This window comes from Carcharhinus amblyrhynchos, chromosome 25, assembly GCF_965287045.1.
Source record: "Carcharhinus amblyrhynchos chromosome 25, sCarAmb.v2.hapA, whole genome shotgun sequence".
NCBI classification, from domain to species: domain Eukaryota; kingdom Metazoa; phylum Chordata; class Chondrichthyes; order Carcharhiniformes; family Carcharhinidae; genus Carcharhinus; species Carcharhinus amblyrhynchos.
In genome coordinates this window covers 40,795,289-40,815,986 of record NC_137348.1, presented here as the reverse complement: position 1 = coordinate 40,815,986, position 20,698 = coordinate 40,795,289, and the positions used below count along the sequence as shown (strand labels likewise).

At 42.8% G+C, this 20,698-nt stretch overlaps 1 protein-coding gene across 1 annotated transcript in view; it reads left to right on the top strand.

Moving 5' to 3' along the window:
• Nucleotides 1-398: 398 nt before the first annotated feature.
• LOC145358396 (FK506-binding protein 15-like) overlaps nt 399-20,698 on the top strand; it is a 77,690-nt gene continuing 57,390 nt past the window's right edge. Inside the window, exons 1-3 of the mRNA XM_080212431.1 lie at nt 399-540; nt 14,928-15,037; nt 20,354-20,432. Of these exons, the coding sequence (XP_080068557.1) occupies nt 485-540; nt 14,928-15,037; nt 20,354-20,432 (245 nt within the window). The 5' untranslated portion in view covers nt 399-484. The remainder of the gene's footprint in view (nt 541-14,927; nt 15,038-20,353; nt 20,433-20,698) is intronic.

Here is a 20,698-nt window from a genome sequence, read left to right as displayed (position 1 = left end):
AGACGTGATGGTTAGGTGCATTGGCCATACTAAATTCTCCCTCAGTGTACCCAAACAGGCGCCGGTGTGTGGAAGCTAAGGGGATCTTCACAGTAACTTCACTGCAGTGTCAATGTAAGCCTACTTGTCACACCAAAAATTAAACTTTAAAACCTGTGGTGAGAGAAGCAGTTAATGCTTGAATAACTCAAGTACACCTTAGAGAATCCTAAAAATAGGAACCATTGGCTCTCCCTGTCCTTGATGACCTGCCCCCGCTCACAGGTAGCCGGGGCTCAGGTGAAGGCAGACACGTGGTTCAGGGAGCTCCGCGCATGCGCGCAGGCGACCCTGTGCCGTAAAGTGTGGCGGAAGGGTGAATTCCTTCTTCCGGCTGTTCCTTTGCGACAGGCGGTAAAGCGATGCCGTCCGGTTCGCTTGTCGGCAGCAGGCGGTGACTGGCGGTGCGGGATCGGCCGCCGCCGCCGGATTGATCGGCGCCGACATGTCGCTGTTCGGGGCGGACGATGACGACGTGGATTTCCTGTCACCGAGCGGCGGGTGAGTGAACCGGAGGGAGCGGGGCCTGGCCCTGGCCTGGGGGTGGAGGCGCTGACCACCCCCTGAGGCGGGCCGGCCGGCCGGCAGCAGCCGTGCGCGGTTGCCTCTCTCTCTCTCTCCCTCCTCTCCTCCACCGTCACTCGGCCTGACAGTTGTCACTTCATCTCCCTGTCTTTACCCTGATTCCCGCGGGGTTGTAGCCTGTCCTTGCCCCCCCCCCCCCTCTCCTGTGAGCACTGAGGGAAGCTGCTGTCCTTCCATCCATCCCAGCCTCAAGCTCAACCCTGACCAAAACCCAGGTCACCCTCTCTTTAAAAAAAATTACAAGGCCAGTCTCTGGCCATGAAACTATTTTTAACCGTTAATCATTAATCAAAATTCGGAGATTTCTGGATCATGTGTGACTTGTTGCGCCGAAGTTTGGGATTTCTCATCAGCTGAGTGAGGTGATGGAGAGTTCTGTTGGAGCTGAGTGGTTTTTTGTACGGCCTGGCCACTCCCTATCTAATTTGTCAAGCTCTACAATCCCCACTTCCATACATCCCGTTTCTCCGACCTCTTGTTTCTCACCGCACTGTGGCACAGTTGTGCCTTCAAACACCTGGCCCTCCTTATAGTTCCCTTCTTAATCTGCGTTGCCTCTCCTTAAAATCCATCTCTGACTAAAATTTCATTCACCTGTCATCCACTTGTCATTTTTTTTACAGCTCAATTCTTGAATCTCTAATCGTATTTCTGACTCTGCTACAGCACTGAATCAGCTCTAATCAAAGTCACAAATGATATCCATTTGCTCCTGCTCCCCTGTAATCTCACACAGTTAATGGTAGGGCCCTGGGGGGCATTGTCAACAGAGAGACCCTAGGGATACAGGTACGTAGTTCCTTGAAAGTGGCATCGCAGGTAGACAGGATGGTGAAGAAGGCATTTGGCACACTGGCTTTCATCAGTCAGAGTGTTGGGATGTTACATTACAACTGTACAAGATATCGGTAAGACCACATTTGGAATGCTACATACAATTCTGGTCGTCCTGCTATAGGAATGATGTTATTAAACTGGAAAGGATGCAAAAGAGATTTACAAGGATGTTATCAGGACTGGAAGGTTTGAGGAGGGGCTGAATAGGCTGAGACTTTTCTCCTTGGCACATAGGAGGATGAGGAGTGACCGAATAGAGGTTTATAAAGTCATGAGGGGCATAAATAAAGCAAATAACTAAGGTCTTTCCCCCGGGTAGGGAGTCCAAAACTAAAAGGCATAGGTTTAAGGTAAGAGGGGAAAGATTTAAAAGGAACCTGAGGGGCAGCTTTTTCACAGTGGATGGTATATATGCAATGAGCATATGTATGTGGAGATGGTAGAGGTGGGTAAAATTACAACATTTAAAATACATTTGGACAGGTGCATGGATAGGAAAGGTTTAGTGAGATATGGACCAAACGCAGGCAAATGGGACTAGTTCAGTTTAAGAAATCTGGTCAGTATGGACAAATTGGGCCAAAGGACCTGATTCTATGATTCTGTCTCAGCTGAATGACATATAAATATGGAATCTGACTGCATATCGATGACACCCAGCACCATCACATCACCAGCACTCTTGACCACTTCATTGTCTTTGTGTCAAAATGCTGTTCAATATCCTGTCCTGGATGAGGCACAATTTTTTCCCAAAATCACAGAATTGTTATGGTGTAGAAGGAGGCCATTCAGTCCATCATGTCTGCACCGGCTCCCCCATTGAGCACTATGATATAGTGCCATTCTCCTGCCTTTTCTGTGTACCTATGCACATCATGTCTATTCGTTCCCATTAAACATTGGGAAGACTGAAGCTATTCACTTCAATCCCTGCCAGTGTTTTTGCTGAGCCAGAGGTTCCATGCTGCCTTGCTGATTGAACCAAATTGCTTGCATCCTTGGCACCTGAGTTCATCCTGAGCTGACCTCTTTATCGTATGTCCTCCATCACAGAGATCACCTCTGTTGTATCACACATCTCTTTTCCTATATCCTATTTCCTATTTCCTATAATTTGGAGGTGAGAAGAAGGTTCTTTACGCAGAGAGTTGTGGGGGTCTGGAACGCGCTACCGAGTAGGGTGGTGGAGGCAGGAACGTTGGACTCGTTTAAGATGCAGTTAGATAGGCACATGAGTGAAACGAGAATGGAGGGATATGGTAGGGGCTATTAAATAGGGTTAAACCTCGGGAGACACCGGAAAGGCAGGCTGTAAGATTAATATTTTTGTCTTTATTCCACAGGTGGAGGTCCACCTCGTGTCAAACGAGGGGCATGCACACGGCGGGTCGTGCGTGGGCTGCTCTTGGAAGTTCCAGGAGTGGCCTAGTACTTCATGTCGGTGTGTGTGCTTGATCCTGGACCGGTAGACGGGCGCCGCAACAGCTCAGTGACTAGCATTGCTGGCTGTGCAGACACATGGATTTGGGCCTGTGTCTGTGGGAGTTTGCGCATTCTCCCTGTGGTTGCGTGGGTTTCCTCCGGGCGCTCCGGTTTCCTCCCACACCCCAAAGATGTGCTCTTAGGCTAATTGGTTTTTACCAAATTGACACTATTTCTTCCCTGAATCTGACTGAGTAGGGTTCCATCCGTAGGCATGCAGGGTAGAATAGGTGTAGGGTGATGCGGCGGCGTGGGCTCGTTGGGCCGAAGGGCCTGTTTCCCGTGCTGGGTTGTTCTTTGTTCTTTGTTCTGCCCGTTTGGTATTGAGACATTCATTCATGTTTTTATCTCTAGAGTTGACTATTTTAACACTCCTGGCTGGTTTTCTGTCTTCCACCCTTTGCCATAAACTTTAGCTCATACAAAATTCCCATATGCTAGCCTTTACTTGAATCCTGTTCACCGATCACTCCTGTGCTCATTGACCTAACTTGGTTCCTAGTCTGGCAACATTTAAAAACAAAATTCCATTCTTCTGTGCAAGCCTCTTCAAGCCTTTGCACCTCTCTATCTTTGTTTTGAATGCAACCCCCTAAGCATTCTGCATTCCTTCAACTATGGATTCTTGTGCACCTCACTCCTTTCACCTCAATATTAGTGTCTGTGTCTTCCAGCTATCTGTTTACTCTAGAAAAACCAGTTGGTGAAAGGTAATACTGGAGCCAACCTTTACTCAGCCTTACATTTGTTTAGAGTTAAAGATTGTAAGTGTGTACCCCCAGCATAAGCCTACTACAGTTTCAATCTGTGTCTCTTTGTAGGTGCTTATGTGAAACCCTAGTTAATGCCTACAACCTGCATACAATCAATATATATTTAAATTAGGTATAAATTCTCTTGGGGCTAAAGGGATCAAGGAATATGGGGGGAAGGTGGGATCAGGATATTGAATTTAATGATCAGCCATGATCAGAATGAATGGCGGAGCAGGCTTGAAGGATTGAATGGCCCACTCCAGCTTCTAGTTTCTGTTTCTGTGATCCATGTTCTAGGCCGTAAACTAGAATTCCTTCCCTGAATATCTCCTGCACACGCTCACATGCTTTTGATCTCTTGTCCTAATATCTTTCTCTTTGGTTGAGATGATTTTAATCTAATTTTTCTGCTGTGAAGAATTTTGGGCCTTTATTTCTGTTAGCTATGTTATGTAAGTGCAAGTGTGCACACTATCTAGGAATCTTGAACATTACAATCGTTCTGCTTATTCATTTTGAATACTGAGTTATGTCTCTTTGAGTCCTATGATTTTCTAGATTTAAAAAGTTAAACTTTCTATGATGATAATGGAAGTTTTGAAATTAGTATTACTTTTTCAGAGGGCCCTAAAACACCCAACATTTCAGGGGCACAGAACAGTATTCCAGATGAAGCTTGTACAGAGGTTCTTGGTTTCTTTAGTTGCGTGCAGACTGTCTTCGCTATGTTTTGCAGTGCTCTATTTGCTTTTGCAATAGGCTAAATGATACAAACATACAAGCAGTTGATGAATTTAATTGAGGTGCTGTGGTCCTGAAGATAGCTTTATGATCAAGTGTCCTTTACAGATGTAGTGTGTGATTATTTAAATGTGGAGAGACGCATAATCTGTCACAAGGCTAGAGGTTTTACACGCTTAACGCCTGCCTCGTGATGCTGTGGAAGTTTACGTTTTTTTCTTTTGGTGGAGGATTGTAGGAGATACTTGACCATAAGTGGCTCTTCGAAAAAGACTTGCGTTCGTACAACATGTTATATCTTTCAAGGTGCCAAAACACTTTCACAACCAATGAGTTACATTTGATGGCCACAATGGATTTGTAAAGATGCGCAGCAACCAATGTGTACTCAAAGGTCCCACGGCAGCAGGAGATAAAGAAGTAAATCTTAAAAGAAAAGCTAAACAACAGTTCCCATGTAAGATCAGCACGTGTAAATTTAAAGGGGACAAGTTGTGTTGGACAATACTATAACTCATTCACTTGTTAGCATTGTCCTGTCTGCTTAATGCGGTTGGTCTTCCATTTCCCATTTGTTTGTAGTCTGTGGAATTGCCTGTGCACAGTTGAATCAAATTTTCTATTAACTAGGACGTTGTGTTGACCAAGAAAGTGGATTAAAAGTGCATTAATCTTTTGACAAACATTCCAAAGAAATTCCTGTGGTGGTTTAAAATGGAGGATATAAGACATTACAGCAAAAAGACAGGAAAATGGAATTGAAGTAAATCACTCAACAAGAAGAATTAAAACGCATAGTTGTGATAGGCTGAATATCTGTGACTTGGTGAAATACTTTATATTGAGTTTGGAGTCCTGTGCGACCAAACCTTGTTTGTCTAGTGACCTTTTTATTTGGGCTGGTACAACTGGGGCTCTCGGAGTACAGCTTCAACCACTTCTGTCCCTCCTTTTGTGCTCTTACAGGGCTGGTTGGTACCACTGATCATAATGGGGTGAACAGACGCAACAATACGTAACAGCACTTCAAAAGGGAGAAGTTGATTTGTTTAGTTTCTTTGAAATAGATTATCTGCTTTATTGTAGAACAGTTAAAATGCTTCATCCAGATTCATATTTTGCAGGAAAAACCATCTTAACATCTTGCGCTATAGCAGAATTGTTTGCAATTAAAATGTTGCATTTTAAAGCCAAGTTAAAATGTGACCAATACAAAGAGGAAATGGAACTGAAAGGGAGAAGCCACAATACCAGGAAACCTCTCACCAGGAACAGTAAAGCAAGCCCAAGTTTCGTAGCTGGAATTTTTTTTGTTCTCATGATCTCAGGATTTTTTTTACAAATTTCACTGCACTGTCTCCCTTCCTGCACAATGAGCTTGAGAAAGTGCTTTTCATGATTCTCATTTTCAGGATCAGCACAAATAATGCCAGCTTCATTAGCACTAAGAAAACAGAAGGAGGGGAAGTGAAAGAGGGTATGTTTATGGCAGCTCAAATATTTCAACACTGATAGAAGATTAGTTAGCTTACAGGAAACAGAACAGGCGTAAATTGATTTTTTTTCAGGTTGGCAAGATTTAATGAGTGGTGTGCTACAAGGATCAGTGGGGCCTCAACTATTTACAATCTATATTAATGAGTTGGATGAAGGGATCAAATGTATGTCTGATAAGCTTGCTGATGATACTAAGTTAGGTCAGAAAGTAAACTGTGAAGAGGACATAGAGTCTGCAAAGGGATAGAGATTGGTTTAGTGAGCGGGCAGATAGGGTATAATGTCAGAAAGTGTAAACTTTCCACTTAGGCAGGAAGAATAAAAAGCAGCATGTTATTTAAATGTAGCACGACTGTAGAACACTTGAGGCCCAGATGGATTTGAGTATCCTGGCACATAAATCGCACTAAGTTAGTATGCAAGGATGGCAAATGATGAGCATGACAAATGGAATGTTGGCGTTTATGGAGAAATGGGATACAAATATAGGGATGTTTTCCTACAATTTTTGGTTCAAACGCATTTTTGAGTACTATGGTTTTGTTAATTAAGAACCAACATAATTGCATTGGGAGCATTTCTGAGAGGAGTCACTTGACTGATTCTTGGAATGAATAGATTATCCTTTGCAAAAAGATTGGACAAGTTGGGCCTGGATATCCACTGGAGTTTAGAAGACTTGAGAGGTGATCTTTTTGAAACAGGTAAGATCCAGAGGAGACTTGACAGGGTGGGTACTGAAATGATGTTCTCCCTTGTGGGAGACACTAGAACTAGGTTTTACAATAAGGGGTCTTCCATTTAATACAGATGTGGAGAATTTATTTTTGAGGGTTTCGAGGCTGTGGAGCTATGGAATGAGGACAGGCTTGACAGACTGAAATTCATATGTATGTTTGTAGATCCACGTAAGGATTTAATTCATTGGCTGAAGCAACATACTTGTCCATCAGCTGCAGTGCGATAAATAATGCTCTTTTAAATCTAGTAACCAAGACCACCCACAGAAACACCAGCAAATCTCAGATGATGTGATCCAATGGCACTATTGTGAAGAAGAACGGGGGAATTGGCTCCAATGTCCTGGTCAATATCTAGCCCTCAACCAACATTTCAAAATCAGATTGCTGTTTGTGGGTTCTTGCTCTGTGCTAATGAGCTGCCGCATTCCCCCTCCAAAGTACCTGATTGACTGAAGTACATTGGGCTGTCACGTGCTATGTAAATATCAGTTCTTTCTATCACTGTATATTATGGTCCTGAATCTCATTGAACGCAGTTTCTACTATGCAACAGGTTGATTTCCTTTTCAATCCCACCTGATCTTATCCTACGCTATTCTAAGGGAGGGTTAGTGGAAAAAGTGCAAATTAAAATAACCTGGGTACAGTGTCAATATTGGCAACCTCGGGACTGAGTCCGTGCTGAATTTCGGATCTCATCAGGTTTTGATTGGACGTGAAGAGTAATGAGAGTATGGCTTTCAAATAAGGATTACCAAGGACAGTTTTGAATGCTGCAAGATGAAACCTGAAAATTCTCTAGAGGTGCTTCAGGTCCATTGATGCATGGCAGAAACTCTGTTTATGCACAGATATGGGATACCTGCCACGTGAAGTGTTGATGGTGCAGTGGGAGCAGCTCCAGGGAATTTTCCACTTGTACAGTTAGACCAAGGATGTTGGTGAGGAAGAAAAATCAGGTGATGGCAGCTTTAAAAAAAGGTCTGGTTTTCAGACAGCCAGATTTCAAGCTCATAGTTGGAAATGGTGAGCGGAAAATGAACCAAGCACAGTACCAACTATCCCCTTCAGCAGAGGTATCAGTCTGGAGTTCAATGAAGAAGTTAGGCTAACTATTTAACCATGTTTAATTCCCTTTTGTTTTGTTGCCTGGACAAATGCACATATTCCAGTTAACAATTTACAAACTGTCTTTGTTAATTTTTATTGGCTTGATTGCCTAGGGTAGCCCAGTCTACTGTATTAGGACTTGCCTTAAAGAATGCAAAAATCTGTGTCTTTCACAGAGACATGATACTTGATACAGTATGTCTGGCTCTAAATCTGTTAAGCTGTGTACACCCAATAGGAGACTTTGAAGTAGTGATAATGTCACTGGACTAATAAACCAGAGACCCGGGCTCATGCTGTGGGATGATTAGTTCAAATCCCACCAGCTGACAGATTAATAAAATCTGGTGACCACGAAGTTATAGTAGTTTAGATTCCTTTAGGGAAAGAAATTTGTCTACCTTATCTGGATGTGGCTCCAGAGTGGCACGGCCACTAGTTTCGAAAACGTTGCCAGAGGTTGACTCTTAAATGCCACTCAGTTCATTTGGGATGGGCAGCGGATAATGGTTTTGCTGGCAAAGACAATGTTTCATGAAAGAGTAAAGGAAAAAGAAGTGTGTGTTATGTTCTGCTAAGCATGCAGGCAACTTTCTCCCAGGGAGATCTCCAGACACAGCCCTCTGCCTTTGTCACATTGAGCACTTGATTGAAGGAAGAGTTGCAGAATTTGAGACTGAAAATTTTAACTTTCATTTTCTGTTAAGCTGAGGAAATGTCTCCTGAGTCATGGTCCTGTTTTTTTTACAGTGATTTACACCCAGCGTTATAATTACTGCACAGAATTTTACAATTATGATTTTGATATTCAGCCAGAGACCTCTCTCTATTCATTCATGAGATGGGGGTGTTACTGGCTAGGCCATTATTTATTGCCCATCCCTTATTGCCCTTGAGAAGGTGGTGGTGAGCTGCCGCCTTGAAGCATTGCAGTCCATGGTGTAGGTATACCAACTGTGCTGTTAGGGAGGGAATTTCAGGATTTTGACCCGGTAACAGTGAAGGAATGGGTATATTTCCAAATCATAATGGCATGTGGTTTGGACGGAAACTTATAGGTGGTGGTGTTCCTATGTGTCTACCACCCTTATCCTTCTAGATGGTAGTGGCCTAGACCAATGCTGATTTTTGCAGTGTTCTAGTCTTAAGTCCAGACAGATGGTAAACTGCTAATTGAAACTAAATCATTTCGATGGTGACTAGAAAGTAAAAGTTTGAAGTAGGAGTCCATTAAAATAATTGGAACCTCTTGTCCTCATTGGGAACATCATTGAACTGTTAATCATAGATCCCTACAGTGCAGAAAGAGGCCCTTCGGCCCATCAAGTCTGCACCGACCACAATCCCACCCAGGCCCTACCCCCATATTCCTACATATTATACCCACTAACCTACGCATCCCTGGACATTAAGGGGCAATTTCTTAGCATGGCCAATCAACCTAACCTGCACATCTTTGGACTGTGGGAGGAAACCCACGCAGACATGACGAGAATGTGCAATATCCACATAGACAGTGACCCGAGCTGGGAATTGAACCCAGGACCCTGGAGCTGTGAAGCAGCAGTGCTAACCACTGTGCCGCCCTGCTGGAATACAGGGTGTTATGTCCCATGTATACTCTGTCTCCACATTGCATGAGAGGTTGATAAAGAACAATGGAAAAGCACCTCTCGCAACTTTTTAGTAACCAGTTCCCTACTGCAGTTTACAGGGAAATGGAGAGCATTGTGCAGCAAGTGGGAAAGAAGGCAGAAGAGTTGATCAAAGGCATGGTCAAATTGATAGATTTGAGGTTTTTGAAGGTTCTTTAGATAAGTTAACAGTAGGAAGGGTTGGGAAATTTCCAGAATTTAGGAGAATCATGGTATACAATCAATCCAAAGATTGGAGGAAGTGTACTGGAATGTAGGGGTCCATGGAGATTGCAAATTTAGATTTGGTGCCCTGGCCATAGTGATATGAAAATGAGGATGAGGATCTTAAATTGATGCATTTGATAGACAGGTGGCCAGTGGATGTTGGCAATGACATGGGTGTTAAGTATGTGGATGTTAGTACAAGAGAAGATAAAGCTCTTCGAATGAATTGGTGTTTATATAAAATGTAGCAGAAATCAAAACTAGCGGGGTTTGAGTGTGAAATAAGAATGCGTTTTACTTTATTATGGGAGTGGAAGTAACTGGTTCATGTCAGAGTTAAACAGGGCACTAAATTGTATTTTGATGGTTTTAGCCTCAAGGAGAGTGAGTATAATTGGGAATTTGGTGCAGAGGGAGAAAGAGGTATTTTAGCTAAGATTAGCCAGAAGTGTGATTTAGAATAGTGCTGGGAGTTGGATAATTAAAGGAGTTGGGGAAGGAAGGGAAAGAGATGTTCTTTTGCTTTTCGTTCTGGCTTCCTCAGAAGTGGTCTTACTCTGCTGTAGAAGATTTAGTGAATATCTGGTCAGTAACTAAGGTTTATTCTATTCCTGAGGTTCATAGTTGTCTAGAAACTGCTGGTTACGTAAACAAAAGTGAAATATCTGATTGGATAACATAATTAAATAGTTAATTAGAACACATTAAGAACAGCAGAGCAGGCAGGAAAGTAGTTTGTGAAGAAGACATGAGGCTACATTTGGATGACAGGTCTGACACCGCCTGTGTTGAGAAAATAGAGCCAACGTTTTGATTCTGGATGATACTTCTCTCCACAGATGCTGTCAGACCTGGTCAGATTTTTCAGCATTTCCTGTTTTCGTTTTCGATTCCAGCATCTGCAGTATTTTGTTTTTACGTGTGGATAGGTGGGAGTGGCCAAAGGTTTGGCAAATGGGGTATAGTGTGACAACATGTGAAAATGTCAATTTTGAAAGGAAAAATAATAAAGTATGTTATTTAAATGGTGAGAGACTGCAGAACTGATCCTGCATGTCCTAATGCATGAATCACAAAAGGCTAGTAAGCAAGTACAAAAGTAGGGAAGTTATTCTTCAGCTATATAGGGCACTAGAGAGACCATATTTGGTGTTCTATGTACATATTAGTCACTTAGTCACCTTATTTAAGGAAGGATACAAGCGTGTTGGAAGCAGTTCAGAGAAGGTTTTTCAGACTAATATCTGAAATAGGTGGGTTTCTTATGAGGAAAGGTAAGATAAGCTAGAGTTTTATTTGCTGGAGTTTAGAAGAGTAAGAGCCAACTTGATTGAAACATATAAGACCCAGAGGTGTCTTGACAGGATGTTTCCTCTTGTGGGAGAATATAGAACCAGGGTCACCGTTTAATAATAAGGGGTAACCCATTTTAAAATGGAGATGAGGAGAGTTATTTTTTTGAGGGTTGAGTACCTGCGGAACTGTCTTTCTGAAAAGTCATGAAAGCAGAACCTTTGAATATTTTTAAGGCAGAGGTGGATAGATTCTTGGTAAGCCAGGGGTGACAGGTTATTGGGGGTGGGTGGGATGCAGATTTGAGGTTACAATCTGATCGGCCATGATTTTATGAAGTGATGGAGCTGGCTCGACACGCTGAATGGCCTAACGTTCTTCCTTGTGTGAGGTCAGGTCGGAGCTCAACAGGGTGGCTTCAGCCTTATCAATGTGCTGGAGAATGTTCTAAATTGGATATCCAGGATGATATCCAGCAGAAAGTTGCACAATGCAGGATGTTGCCCGGTATGGAAGGACTGGGGTATGAGGAAAGATTGAAGAAATTGGGGCTCTTTTCCCTTGAAAGACGCTGACTGAGGGGGGATCTAATAGAGGTATATAAGATTATGAAGAGTATAGATAGAGTAAACAGAAGTAAGCTATTTCCTATGATAGAGACACGTAGGACAAGGGGCCATGGACTTAAGGTGAGGGGGGAGAGGTACAACACAGATGAGAGGGAGGTTTTTGACACAGAGGGTAGTGGGGGTATGGAATGCTCTGCCAAGTAAGATGGTGGAGGCAAACATGCTAGAGTCCTTTAAGAGTAACTTAGACAGGCACATGACTGGGTTGGAGATGGGTGAATATAGGAGATTGTTTTAAATAAGGGTCATTAGCATTGGGGCATCCCTGGTAATGTAAATGGATATGGTATGATAATGTTTTTTCTCTTTTCATTCACAGGTTTTAAGTCGGTCCACCTCGTGTCCAACGAGGGGCATACACACGATGAGTCGTACTGGGGCTGCTCTTGGTTGTTTGAGATTGGCCTAGTGCTTCATGTCTTTAGTGTGTGCCTAAACTGGACAAGATACTGGGCAAGACGACAGCTCAGTGACTATCGCTGATTGCTGTGCAGACACGTGGATTTGGACCGGTGTCTGTGGGAGTTTGCGCATTCTCCCCGTGCTTGCGTGGGTTTTCTCCGGGTGGTCCGGTTTCCTCCCACACCCCAAAGATGTGTTGTTAGGCTGATTGGCAGGAATAAATTGTCCCTAAATCAGATTCCCTCAATCTGGATGGCTATAAAACATTAGACAAGGGTTGTGGGTGGAGGGAGGGGACTGGTGGTGTTGAGATGGCGGCGTGGGCTCGTTGGGCCAAAGGGCCTGTTTCCCAGGCTGATTTTTGTTCTTTGCAACAATCAAAGAGTAAAGAGTGATCCCAAAGTGGAAACTTGAGTAATTAATTTGGAACTGAACCATGTTTGCTTTTGATGCTGCTGAAGTTCAGCATGTGAATGAGTAAAAGAAGATAAAAAGTGAACCCTCAGGGTAGCACAAACCCTTGGGTGACATATGAGGGAAGGGTTTGTGCTATGCCTGTGTTTAAATGATCTTTGATCACTGATATGTTACACTACGGAACAACACGATATGGCGGCACAGTGGTTAGCACTGCTGCCTCACAGCACCAGGGATCTGGGTTTGATTCCAGCCTCAGGCCACTGTCTGTGCGAAGTTTGCACATTCTTCCTGTGTTTGCGTGGGCTTTCTCCAGGTGCCCCAGTTTCCTCCCACAGTCCAAAGAAGTGCGGGTTAGGTGGATTGGCCATGCTAAATTAATGCTAGTGTCAGGGAATTGGCAGGGTAAGTATATGTGAGGTTACAGGAATAGGGCACAGGTGGGATTGTGGGCCGAATGGCCTCCTGCACTGTAGGGAGTCTGTGATCCTATGAAAAGTAGGCTATCTAGTGGGTAGGGAAAGGAAGGGAGGTGAGGGGAACAAACCAATTTGGTCAAAAAGTTGCTAAATGTAGTGAGCTAAAATTTGGAAAAATATGTTTGAATGCAGTAATTCATATAATTCTGAATGCATTGTGCCTCATGTGGGTGTTCCCAATTACAAAAAAATCTTGTACTGAAGTGAATGAAAGCAGCTTAGTCATTGAGCTTGGAGTCTCTGTCCCAATGTGGAACATTCTGTAATTCCATTAAAACCATCCTATGCTTTAAATTAGCCAGTACACAGGCAAGTCATGAGGGAATCCTTGCTACTTGCTTGAGCCTTGAGTCAGACTCTTCATTTGTTTCGCTTGAGCTGTTGCATCCGATGAGAATGTGTGATGTTTATTTTTCTGATCTGTGATTCTGCGCTAATAATCCCTGTGATCATCAGACCATGTCCGACATGCTGGGACGCTGGGGCACCGAGTACATGTGGAATGAAATTCAAGGGTCAGTATTGTATGGGACTTGCATGTGTTAACTCTGATCTCTGCCTGCTTAAAAGTGCTGAATCCAGTTGTGGTTGAATGAAACCAGCGGCAAAACTTAAGAGTTTCTGGTCATCAACATTGTGTCCTTACCTGGACAGCTGGTCAAGACACTGGATTGTTTCTCCATATTCTGATCCATCACCCCACACTCTGTATCAAATTTAATGTATTCTGTCTCCGACACAATTCACTTTCCCCCAGTCCCATGTCAGGCATCATCCCTTCATATTCTTTCCTCTGCCAGAACTTCTAATTTTACAGCCAGTCATTTCTGAAGGTGAGGTAAACAGACTGTGCTAAAGAAACATCCACTCCTGTAGTAGTCCTTTGGCTTTTCTTTCCACACATTAAGCAGCTCGGCAACCATAATCCCTGTTGAATCACATGAGACTGGAGGACTCCTGTGATCATTTTGCAACTCGAGTACTTTTCAACTAAGACTTTCTGCATATGGATGGACACTGTGTACAGCAATCCAATCACCTACGTAGAGTGTACAAAGCATTTTATAATGTTCCCATGAGATTAGAGTTGACTATAGCAGCGTCTTTTGGCTATCTAGATATTATGTACATATTCATTACAGAAACAAAAAGATGTGCTTCAAAGTCCCTTACTTTGGGACCATGCAATTTTCTCCTAGACTGTGTTATTACGTTATAATCTTTCTCATGTTACCAGAGGCTGAAATGGAGATTTAGCATTCACTTTCTGAACCACTTGTGGGAGCAAGGATAAGGCTGTGAAAAACCATTGCCCATTAGTGTTGTAGTAAATTTGATCCCAGCCTTTCTGTGCTTAGTAAATTCATGAGCTATCTATCCTTCCTCTTTTCGGTGTCTCCAGCTGAACTTGGACTGCCTGATAATACAGTATACAAAGGCAAGTAAACTGTGATTAAGCTTGAAAGATAAAACTGTAGAAAGGTACAAACGGCAGTGTGGGGAGAGGTAATTCGAGTGGGAGGTAGCTCGTGGAACATAACAATGGTTCAGACCATTTGGGCCAGCTAGTCTGTTTCTGTGCTGTAAGCTATTATATATGGACCTGCGTTGGGATTGGCTGCTTGTATTGTTTGGGCATATGAGATGGATGTCAAATTATTTATTTTTCTTTTATTGTTTCAGAAGCCTTCCTCCCACTTATATAGAATATGCGATATCTCCTGAATCCAGTGTTATTGCAAATGGGAGGGCTTGATTACTTGGAGATAATTTTCACACTTGTGCATACTGGTTGTTTTCTGCTTTTCATCAGTTGCCTAGCAGTTCTATTTCCCATAATTATTCTCACTTCTATTTTAAGTTTTATTATTATTTTCTGATTCATGTTTTTAAAAAAATTATGCTACTCATGAGACCAGAAGAAATATTGCAAAATAATCAACTGGGGCTTGCATACTGACTTTAAGAAAAAAAAAGACATAAGTAAACACATGCTCAAAAGTTGTAACTTCCTCTTGGATGATTTGCTAACTTTTGCCCTTTCTGTCTGTAGGTCCAAACTGGCCTCTCTCTTTGGCATGGATCAAGCTTCGACAGGTCAGGGGAACGAGTCCTTCCAGTACACTGCCCCCAAGCAACCGAAGAAAGGCACACCACCTCCTGGTAAGAAAAATGGAATTGGAGAATGAGTGTGTGTTATTCTGGTAGATGGAGTCCTGCCTGTTCCAGGGAAAAGATCATGTGATCCATTGAACCAGAAGATCCATATCCTTTCCTCCTAATGCCCCCCCATCTCTCCTGTAGACTTGTATTCTCAGGCAAAATGTCTAAGGACAATTCAAGGGAAAGTAATCTGTGATTCATTGATAGTTCAAATGCTCCTGGAGACGGTGATAACTGTACTCTCCAGTGGCACACTAACTGTTTATATGCAGACTGCTTTTGGGATAAAGTTGCTGACCCTGCTTGTAAAAAAAAACAATCCTGAAGCCATCATAACATGACTTCAACAATCCCACTCCCATGCTTCCAGCATTTTGTCTAACAGGTTACGTTTCCTTAGGCAAATTAGAAAGTGAACAGATGAATCATGATTGTTGGTCAAACTTTCTTTTGATATGCAGTCAAAATTTTGCTGACTTGTAGCAAAACCTTTCAAAAAATGAGATTGAGAAAAAAGAAACATTTATTTAATGCCCCATGATTTTTCTCCTGTGTTGCTCTCAGTAGTGTTCTGCAGATTAATGTCAGCTCTAATTGCTGGACCGTTCAGGACAATCCTGGATGCTTGGCAACCCAATTACAGGAGCTGGTTCTGACCTTTATTCAATTCTTTCAGTGAATGCACACTTTGTGGACTCTGAGAAGAAATAATCCCTAACATCTAATCGACTGCTGAGTTTCTGTGATATAGCCACTCGGTGTGAGTCTGATCTTTTCATTGTTTCAAAGTGCTCCAGTTAAATTAAAGCCAGTGTTTTTTCAAAGTGAGAAGCCCAAGTTCTCCAAGCTTGGTAAGATGGAGCCTTAAACTGGATATCAATCTAGTGGCACTCTTCTGAACTATTTGCAGGGTCTCTATATCCTCTACCAAATTGGACAGTGTATCCCATCTTCAGCTGTTCCTCATCAATGATCTTCCCTCCATCATAAGGTCGGAAGTGCAGATGTTCACTGTGCAATGTTCAGCACCGTTCTAGATTCCTCAGAATAAGGTAAACATAGACAAACTGACAACACAAATTTAAGGTCACTGGATATGATATAGCGATATGCTGAAAAGGAAATGAAAACTGGAAACTTAACAATCAGGAATATTTGACCTTGTGGAAAGACGGGGAAAGAAAAGGTGGTGTGATAACATTGTTAACAAGAGGTGAAATGAGGTCAGTTGTGAGAGACGATCAAGGTTTAGATGATGGTCCATTTGGGTGGTGGTTTAAAAAAAAACAAGGGAATGACGACATTGATAGAGTAGGGTATAGACTCCCAGACAGTTGTAAGAAAGGGTATAAATCAACAAATAATAAGAGCATCTAAAAAGAATAGAGCAAAATTATGGGTGACTTTAATCTTCTTGTTGATTAGGTTAATCAAGTTCGAAAGGGGAGCTACGACAACAAATTCATATTTGATTTATTATTGTCACATGTATTCTTACATAATAAGTATTGTTTTTTTGAGTGCTGTACAGAAAAAGCATAGTATTCATAGAGAAGGAAAGGAGAGAGTGCAGAATATAGTGTTAGTCAAAGAACAATACAGCACAGGAACAGACCCTTCGGTCCTCCAAGCCTGCGCCGCTCATGCGCCTAACTAGACCATTCGTTTGTATCCCTCTATTTCCAGTCTGTTCATGTGGCTATCTAGATAAGTCTTAAACGATCCCAGCATGTCCGCCTTAAGCGCCTTGCTTGGCAGTGCATTCCAGGCCCCCACCACTCTCTGTAAAATATGTCCCCCTGACATCTGTGTTGAACTTTGTCCCCCCCACCTTGAACTTGCGACCCCTTGTGTTTGTTACCTCTGAGCTGGGAAAAAGCTTCCCACTGTTCACCCTATCTATGCCCTTCATAATTTTATGTACCTCTATTAGGTTGCCCCTCATCCTCTGTCTTTCCAGGGAGATCAACCCCGTTTACCCAATCTCTCCTCAAGGCTAAGACCCTCCATACCAGACAACATTCAGATAAACCTTTTCTGTACTCTCTCCAAAGCCTCCATGTCCTTCTGGTAGTGTGGCGACTAGAATTGGACACAGTATTCCAAATGTGGCCTAACAAACGTTCTATATAGCTGCAACATCACATGCCAACTTTTATATTCTATGCCCCGTCCAATAAAGGCAAGCATGCCATATGTCTTCTTCACCACTCTCAACCTGTGCTGCCACCTTTAAGGATCTATGGACTTGCACATGCAGGTCCCTCTGTGTGTCTATACTCCTGATGGTTCTGCCATTTATTGTATAGCTCCCCCCTACTTCAGATCTACCGAAATGCATCACTTTGCATTTATCTGGATTAAATTCCATCTGCCATTTCTCTGCCCAATTTTCCAGCCTATCTATATCCTGCTGTATTCTCTGACAATGTTCATCACTATCCGCAATGCCAGCAATCTTTGTGTCATCCGCAAACTTATTGATCACACCAGCTACATCTTCTTCCAGATCATTTATATATATCACAAACAGCAGAGGTCCCAGTACAGAGCCCTGCGGAACACCACTAGTCACAGACCTCCATCTGGAAAAATACCCCTCCACTGCTACTCTCTGTCTTCTATGGCCAAGCCAGTTCTCCACCCATCTAGCTAGCTCACCTTTTATCCCGTGAGATTTAACCTTTTGCACCAGCCTGCCATGAGGGACCTTGTCAAACGCTTTACTAAAATCCATATAGACTACATCCATGGCTCTTCGTTCGTCAACCGTTTTTGTCACCTCCTCAAAAAACTCAACCAAATTTGTGAGGCGTGACCTCCGTTGTACAAAACCATGCTGTCTATCACTAATGAGATTATTTTGTTCTAAATGTGCATATATCCTATGTCTAAGAATCTTCTCCAACAATTTCCCTACCACAGACATCAAGCTCACCGGCTGATAATTACCCGGGTTGCCCTTGCTACCCTTGCACTATCTGTAACCCCCATGACTTGCCTGGGCTTGTAAAATCTCACTTACTGTCCTGTCTGGAGACAATACACATCTCTTTAATCTATGCTGATGCTATCTTCACTCACATTATCTACATCTTTAAGACTTGAATAGCAGGTTAGCTGTAAAGACTTGCATTCTAATCAGTATTCTGTAAGCTGTGTGTGACTTTATATGCCCTTCTCTGATCAGAACCTTCCACACACCTGATGAAGGAACACTGTTTCCGAAAGCTTGTAAGATTACTATCGAATAAACTGGTTGGACTCTAACCTGATATTGTGAGACTTCTTACTGAGGTCTTAGTGCTGTCCAGTGAAGAGACAAAGATTTCTGTTAGAGGCCCAGCAATTTCATCTCTTGTCTCCATGAGCAGTCTAGGATAGATGCCATCAGGCCCTGGATCATGGTTAGTGTAGAAGTGCCCTTTGCCAGACAGAGCTGTGGGACAGAGTCTTTGTGTATATTTAAGGCTGAGGTAGATTCTTGATCAGTATAAGAATCCAGGGTTATGGGGAAAGGGCAGGAAAGTGGGCATAAGGAATGTCAGATCAGCCATGTTCCTATTGAGTGGTGGAGCAGACTTGAGGAGTCGACTGCCCTATTCCTGTTCCTATTACTTATGGTCTTATTAGAATATCACAAGTGCCAGATAATGAGCATCTCCAACAAGAGACAGTCCAACTATCTCCACATGCCATTCAATGACATTACCATTGCTGAAACCCTTTGTCAACATCCTAGGGGTTACCATTGACCGGAAAGTGAATTTGATCCATATTTTTGCTGTGTTACAAGGGCAAGTCAGAATCTTGGAATTTTGAGAGAGTAATTCACCTTCTGACTCCCCAAAGTCTGTCCACCATCTACAGGGCACAAGTTAGGAGTGATGGAATACAGTCCATCTCTGTGGATGATTGCAGCTCCAGCAACACTCAGGAAGCTCAACACCAAGTGAAAAGTAAAGTTTATTTATAAGTCACAAGTAAGGCTTACATTAACACTGCAATGAAGTTACTGTGAAATTCGCTTAGTTGCCACATTCCAGCGCCTGTTCGGGTCAATGCACCTAACCAGCATGTGGGAGGAAACCAGAGCACCCGGACGAAACCCATGCAGACACGGGGACAACATGCAGACTCCACACACACAGTGACCCAAGCTAGGAATTGAACCTGGGTTCCTGGTGCTAAGGTCTGTGCCAACCACTGTGCTACCATGTGGGACAAAGCAGTATGCTTGAATGGCATGCCATCCACTACCTTCAACACTCACTCATTCCAATACTGACACACAATGGCAGTAGTGTGGGCCATTCACAAGATGCGCTGCAACAACTTAGCAGGCTCTTTCGACAACACCTTCTAAACCTGCAACTTCTATCACCAAGGAGGGCACATGCATGGGAACACCACTACCGGCAGTTCCCCTCCAATCCATACATTATCCTGAGTTGGAACAGTATTTTCATTCCTTCATGGTTGCTGGAACAAAATCCTGGAACTTCCTCCCTAAGGCACCATGGGTGTGTCCACATCACATGGACTGCAGCAGTTCAAGAGGCAGCTCACCACTATCAAGGATAGTTGGGATGTGAGCTATACTGGCTATACCAGCATTTATTGCCCATTCCTGCTTTTTTTAAAAACTATTTCTGTTCAATTTTCCCATTCCTGCAGAGGTTTGTGTTTTTTGTTTAATGTTTAATTAACTTGGCAATACACTTGCTTTCGTTTTTTCATTATTGTAGCTTCGTTATACTGATTATTATGGAACTTCGAAGAATGTTGCTCAGTAACGCCCAGATCCTTCTGCTTAGCAATTTGCACTCTCTTGAAATCGTGTCCAACCAAGTATATTACACAGTACTTGTCGCATTAAGAATTTGTGAAAGGATTAGTCTGTCTTCAACTTTTGCTTTAAATTGGGTAGTTCATACACAATGAGGATTTTTTTTTTGTTTATTCTGCTGGGAGTTCAGTGCACTCCTCCACAATGCAACCCTCTTACAGTACCAGCTATTTAGGTTGATTTACTTCTGACTGTTGTGATGATTCCTGTGTCTGCACATTTGGTGGAGAGGAACTCTCCTAAGTTGCTGTTCCAGTTTATTCCCCTGTAAGTGTTTGGTATGATGTTGCATTACCTGGGTTGAAGCCAGAGAAAAGTTCTTGATGATTGCCACTACAAATGGCAGGTTGAGTCATCCTGTCACTCTATCCTGCGGCAGTGTTAACAGTGTTAGTAAATGTTATGGTTCTTTAAGTACGGAGAGGCTTACTTAGATTCAAACCATCATTCATTTCTTTCCTTTGCAGGAACGAGTTCACAGAAGCCAACAGCTGGTGCTCCTCCTCCAGCAGTCTTATTTGCAACTGGAGTGCACGCTTACCAATAGTAAGTGCTGTTGTGGAGGGTAGCACAACAGAGGCTGGATAAGGGCTTTTTATGAGAGTGCGTGATGGAGTGACTGGTTAAAACTAATCCTGGTTCTGGAGATTCATGTGTCAGCATTCTACCATGGGGTTTAGAGCTACTTCTAATGTACAGTTGAATGGCTCATCCTTGCGTTAAAGTTTTTTAACTATTTAGCGTAGGTGGTATATGAGTTCTTGTTTAAAAAAAAAATTATTGAAGGTCAGGCCCCCTGGCTAACATTATGG